The 6,746-nt window shown below is 37.9% G+C and overlaps 1 protein-coding gene across 1 annotated transcript; it reads left to right on the top strand.

Moving 5' to 3' along the window:
• Positions 1-3,222: 3,222 nt before the first annotated feature.
• LOC119520253 (olfactory receptor 7A17-like) lies at positions 3,223-4,146 on the top strand. Its single transcript, XM_037817959.1, has one exon. The coding sequence runs from the start codon at positions 3,226-3,228 to the stop codon at positions 4,144-4,146; it is 921 nt and encodes a 306-aa protein (XP_037673887.1). The 5' UTR covers positions 3,223-3,225.
• Positions 4,147-6,746: the final 2,600 nt, after the last annotated feature.

The raw sequence follows: 6,746 nt of genomic DNA, 5'->3' as shown, positions 1-6,746 counted from the left end.
GAAGAAATTCAGTAAGCATTGTAACACTTAAGTAACATTGTTGAGAAGCTAGAGGTATGTCTCTCAAGCATTGTAACATTTAAGTAACATTGTTCAGAAGATCCAGGTATGTCTCTCAAGTAATTGGAATTGTAGATAACACTGAGAATCAGGGCAGCCAGGAACATTATACTTCTTCTATCATCAGGAACATTGTCTAATCAAGAAAATGCCACTGAAATTGTTGGCTCCACAGATGCACTGCATTTTTGGCAATCTAGGTAGTAGTATGCTCTTGCCATAAGTATTGCTTATTTATGCATATTTCCATAATATATAAAATGATCTTACTCAACAACAAAAAGACAATCATCCAAATTAAAAATGGGCAAAAGGCATGAATAAACACTTTTCCAAGGAGGAAATACAAATGCCTAGGAATAATTTTATCTGAAGCAGTGAGAGATGAAGATACTGAAATGTACAAAACACTGCTGAAGGAAATTAGGGAAGACCTAAGTAAATGGCAAGACAAATGTTTTCTTGGCTAGAAAGGATTAATATTATTAAGCACCAGGCCTGCAGGACCACATTTGGGTATTGCATTTATTTATTTACACATCTCTTGGTGGGTTTAGGCTGATGGGGAGAAGCACAATAACTTACTCTTCTTAATTATCAGACGATAATTTGGTGCTTACCATGCAGTATGCTGAAGAAGTATTTGTTTCATGACTTAAAAAACTAATGTGAAGAGAGTTGGACAGATATTGCTAATGATGGGGGAGAAAGGAGAAGTAGAGGAACAATAGGAAATAATGTTGAGGGAGGGCATTCCCGTGAATGAGATACACAGGAGGAGACAGATTAGACAGAAGAGATTTTAGTGCACCCAGAATCTCTCTCCAGGATCAGTGATACAGAAATCATCATGAGAAACCTTGTGGTACCAGAGTAAACACCTAAAGAGAGGTGACTCCTGGGAGGAAGGAGTCCACTGAGATAAGAGGTGAACATGAAGCTCCAAGCTGTCTCCAAAGGGTCAAAAGTTGCACAAAATTTCATTGTGTTTTTGTTTCTTGTCTCTGGTGAACTAAATATCTCCAGGAGTAGAGAGACAAAAGAATAATCATTCATGGCACTCAAGGGAATGAAATCCCTACAGGCATGGGAGATCTAAATGCTCCAACTACACTATCTCATCTACTTTACTAATCTCTGGTGAGGAGGAACACAATCTTGCCTTCTAGAGACCTCATGAATGGTCCCATCTCCCTGCCCTTCCTGGGAGCAGAGCTTCCAACTTCATCCTTCATCCAAGGAAGAATCTGCCTCGGTGATCAGACCCCTCTTTGATAATTTCTGGGTGAGTCACAGAATCTTCACCAGAGCAGGGGGAAAGTATTATGAGGATAGTGACCAAGATATTGGTTGTATCTTTCAGGGCATCAACAGAGAAATCCCATAAAGGGAGCTTTATCGTATATGTCCCACCTAGTGAAAAAGCTAGAGAGGAGTCACTGCAATACCCTGAAGTGGCACTAAAATCCTGGTGAGGTGGGTTCCCTGTGCTTCACCTATTCAACCCTCCTTCCCACTACAAAATCCACTGGCAGCCAGTGATCATTCCATTATCTTTATTTTTTTGCATAGTCTGTAAGTTAATATAATTGAAATTATGATCATGTATCATGTTTGGTCTTGTTTCTTTCAATTAGCCATGATCATTTAAGATTCATCCTTGACCTTTTTGGCTGGATGGAATATTTTTCTTATCACTGACTAATATTCCACTGTGTAAATACAGCAGTGTGTGTTTATCTATTCACTTACTGAAGTACATCTTGGTTGTGTTCAGATTTGGGAGATTACAAATAAAGCTGCTATAAATATTCTTTGTGGGTTTTTGTGTGGACTTAAGTTTTCAAACAATTTTACCCAAGAGTAAAATTGCTAGATTGTGGTAAGAATCTGCCAAACTGTCTTAGGTTCGGATCTTTTGCCCATTTTTAAATTGGGGGTTAAGAAGTTTGTGTATATTGGGATACAAATCATTTATCTGATACGACTATGCAAATATTTTTCTTGAAATCAGTGGATTTTCTTTTCATTCCCCTATGAATGTTTTTCACAGAAAAGTGGTTTTATATTTGAATAAAATCAAACTTATGAAATTTATTCCATCATGTGTCTTGCCTTGGGTGCTATATCTAAAAGTTCATCACCAAACCACCCCAGATGTGTTTTATTCTAGAAGTTTTAGGTTTTACATTTTAGGTTTAAGCATAGGATTTATTTTGAGTTAATTTTTGTGAAAGGCATAAAATCTGTGTGTAAGCTCCTTTTGAGTTTTGCGTGTGTGTATCCCATTGTTCCAACAATATTTGTTGAAAAGACCATACATTTTCCCTTGAATTGCCCTTGCTTCTTTGTCAAAGATCAATTGATTGCATGTATGTAGGTCTACTTCTGGGCTCTCCAATATTAACCTGTGTGTCTATTTCACCAAAACAACAGAGTTTGATTATTGTGTCTTTGTAGCTAGACTTGAAATCAGGTAGTATTGGTCTTTCAACTTCTTACTTCTTCCTCAGTATTGTTTAGGCTATCTAGGTGTTTTCCTTTCCATAGAAGCTTGAGAATAATTTTTCAATAGCTACAAAGGAACTTGCTGGCATTAAGAATGGGATTGAGTTGAATATATAGATCAGTTTGGGAAGAAATGGCATCTTAACAATATTAGGTCTTCCTATCCATTAAGATGGGTTTATTTGATTGTATGTTTTTAACTTTTTATTGTAGTAACCTATATGCAACTTAAAACTTGTCATTAAATCATTTTCAGGGGTATCACTTGGTAATATTAATTCCATTCAAAATATGTGCTTCCATCACCAATATGACTTGCCCCAGCTTTTTTATCACTTGGTTCAAAATGGCTGGTCAAAATGATTGTCAAATAAAATAAAGTCTAAGAGCTTTTTCAGGGGGGTTTACTGCCTTGGGAAAATGTTTACAGTTACGAAGAAGTATGGCTACTCAACAACAGCGTAAAGGAGAATCAGGAGCAGTTGGTTTCCATTTTATTGTCAGATATTGTGCCCTAGATATGTCTATATAAAATAAGGAATAATTAATTAAATCTGTTTCTCATAGAAATGATAGCATTTGAGTTAATTTGCTGATCACTGCTCGTGGGCAAATATTCATTGTTCTGGGCTCTTTTCCAGCAGTTTCATCAGCTACATGGAACCAGAAAACCAAACAGATGTTTCAGAATTTATCCTCCTTGGACTGTCAGAAGATACAGAAGTGCAGCCCCTCCTCTTTGGGCTGTTTCTGGTGATGTACCTGGTCACTTTCTTTGGAAACTTGCTCATCATCCTGGCCATCTTCTCTGACTCCCACCTCCACACACCCATGTACTTCTTCCTCTCTAATCTGTCTTTTACAGATATGTGTTTTATCTCCAACACTATCCCAAAGATGCTGTTGAACATCCAGACAAAGGGTAAAATCATAACCTATGAAAACTGCCTCACCCAGATGTACTTTTTCATTCTTTTTGGAGAAGTAGACAACTTCCTCCTGGCTGTGATGGCCTATGACTGCTTCGTGGCCATCTGTCACCCCCTGCACTACATGGTCATCATGAACCCCCAGTTCTGTGGTCTCCTGCTGCTGGCTTCCTGGTTATTGAGTGTTCTGGTTTCTCTTTTACTTGTCTTAATGGTTTTGCAATTGTCATTTTGTACCGAGTTGGAAATCCCCCACTTTTTCTGTGAACTTGATCAAGTAGTCCACCTTGCTTGTTCAGACACCTTCCTTAATGACCTAGTGATGTATTTTGCAACTGGAATCTTGGGTGGTATTCCCCTCACTGGTATCCTTCTGTCTTACTCTAAGATTATATCCTCAATTTTGAGAGTTTCATCAGTTGGGGGCAAGTGTAAAGCATTTTCCACCTGTGGGTCTCACCTCTCTGTAGTGTCCCTGTTTTATGGTGCAGGTCTTGGAGTGTATCTTTCTTTTGCTGCTACTCAAAACTCAAGGACAAGTGCAATAGCTTCAGTGACATACACAGTTGTCACTCCCATGCTGAACCCCTTTACCTATAGTCTTCGAAACAGGGACATAAAACATGCCTTAAAAAAACTCTTCAGCTGAGAAGCATTCTCTTGCTAAAAGGATCCTTTGCTCAAGTTTAGATATTTTCTTATGATTAAGAGAGGTTAAATATAGGGGCTCTATCTAGATACTCTTATGGAATTTAATCTGTTTTTGCCTAATTTCTAGAATTTTATCTTTTTACACTTCATCCATCAAAAACCCCTGAATCTTCTCTTTTTCCCTGTTTAATATAATTTTATTGAAATATATTCACATACTATACAATCATCCAAAGTGTATAACAATTATTCATATTACCATCATATATTTGTGTATTCAATACTACAATCAATTTTTGAACATTTTTATCACTACAAAAGATAAAAAATAAATACGAAAAGAATAAAAATAAAAGTAAAAGAGCACTCAAAGCGTGTCATACCCCTCCTCCCCGCTCATTTACTTTTTTAATTGTGTAAAACAATTGTTCATAGTATTATCATATAGTTGTGCATTCTTCACCACAGTCATTTTTAACATTTTCCTTACTCCAAAAAATAAAAATATGAATAAACATAGAAATTGAAAGAACAGTCAAAATGTCCCACATCCCATATTATTCATTTACTTTTTGTCCCCATTTTTTCTACTTATTTGTCTGTACACTAGGTACAGGGAGTCTGAGCCAGAAGGTTTCCACAATCACATGGTCACACCATATAATCTATATAGTTATATATTTGCCTTCAAGAATCAAGGATACTGGATTGAAATTTAACTATTTCAGATATTTCCTTCTGACTGTTCTAATAAACTAAAAACTAAAAAGGGATATCTATATAATGCATAGTTACCTCCAGAATGACCTTTCAACTCTATTTGAAACCTCTCAGCCACTGAAACTTAATTTTACTTAAATTTTCTTCCCCCTTTTGGTAAAAGGACTTTCTCAACCACACAATGCAGGGTCCGGGCTCATTCCTGGGAGTCATATCCTGCAGTGCCAGGGAGATTTACAGCCCTGTGAGTCACATCCCATGTAGTGGGGAGGGCAGTGAGTTCACCTGCTGAGTTGGCTTAGCTAGAGAGAGAGAGAGATCACATCTGAGCAACAAAAGAGGCACTCAGGGGGTGACTCTTAGGCACAATTATGAGTAGGCTTAGCCTCTCTTTTGCAGTAACAAACTTCATAAGGGCAAGCCCCAAGATCGAGGGCTTGGCCTACTAAGCTGGTGGTCCCCAATACTTGCAAGAATATCAGGATTTCCACAGCTGGGGAAGTTTAATATTTCAAGATTTTTCCACAGTCCCTCAAGGGGGCTTTGTACATACTTTTTATTCTCTGCCCAAATTACTGTGGATTATATAGGGGCTTCATGCTAACCTGTACAAACAACAAGGTTTCATTCCCTAGTCACAGTTCCACATAATTATGGATTTGAGTGAACTGACCATACAAGTCAAATTACATACTGCTACAGAAAATACATATTTTGTGCCATATCACCATCTATTCCCTTGGTCCTTTGCAGAAGCCAGAGTTCCAAAACATGGTTAGTAACATCCTGTACCCTTTAGTCAGATCTAACCCAATCACAACCAAGTTCATTTCATTCACATCTCCACTCAAAGTCTGATCTCCTTTTCAGTCTCTCTAGCAGTTGATTCTTGGGGCAATGCTGACACTCACAGCTGCCGAACTCTGGCCCCGAGTCCCAGGTGTCACACAGACACCCGAAGATACAGGGACTGAACATGTCACACACAAAGAGCTCAGAATCTCAACAATTCAGAAATAACTGTTACAACTCATGAATAAATCTGACTGCTGTAGGAGCTTACAATCTAGGAACCTCCACACAAGCATTCCCCTGATAGCCCATGCTCCCAGATTCAATTCTCAGGGTTTACACACTGTTATTAGTCCATATTAGTTAGGCTTTATAATGTTTGTCCTTTCAATTCTGGTTTACTTCACTCAACCTACTGTCCTCATGGTCCATTCACCTCACTGCATACCTCATAATGTTATTTTTCTTGCTGCTTCCTCATGGAAATACATTCTTATATTTGTACATTTAATCACACATATTGACCACTCTAGTTTTCACTAAGTTATACAGTCCCAGTCTTTATCTTATATCTTTTCTTTTGGTGTCCTACATGCCTCTAGCCTTCCTTTATCAACCTTCCTCACAGTCATCTTTGTTCAGTGTACTTACAGTATTGTGCTACCATCACACAGTATTGTGCTATCCATTTCTGGATCTATACAATCAATTGTCTAGAACATTCTATACTCCTTCAGCATCAAGTGCCAGATCTCTACCTTCTTTCTGTCTCCTGATATCTTCATTTCTACACTCCTCTACAAACCTCTCTCTCCTGTTTTTCCCTATCTGTCTGTAGCACTCCCTTTAGTATTACTTGTAGAGGAGGTCTCCTATTCATGAACACTAACATTGTCTGTCTATCTGTAAGTATTTTAAACTCTCCCTTACTTTTGAAGAACAGTTTTGCCAGATATAGAATTCTTGTTTAGCAGTTTTTCTCTTGGTATTTTGAATATGTCATACCACTGTGTTCTTGCCTCCATGGTTTCTGTTGAGAGATCTGCACTTAGTCTAATTGAGCTTCCCTTGTATGTGATGGGTTGC

The sequence above is a fragment of the Choloepus didactylus genome, chromosome 25 (assembly GCF_015220235.1).
Source record: "Choloepus didactylus isolate mChoDid1 chromosome 25, mChoDid1.pri, whole genome shotgun sequence".
Taxonomy (NCBI): domain Eukaryota; kingdom Metazoa; phylum Chordata; class Mammalia; order Pilosa; family Megalonychidae; genus Choloepus; species Choloepus didactylus.
This window is presented reverse-complemented; position numbering and strand designations above follow the sequence as displayed.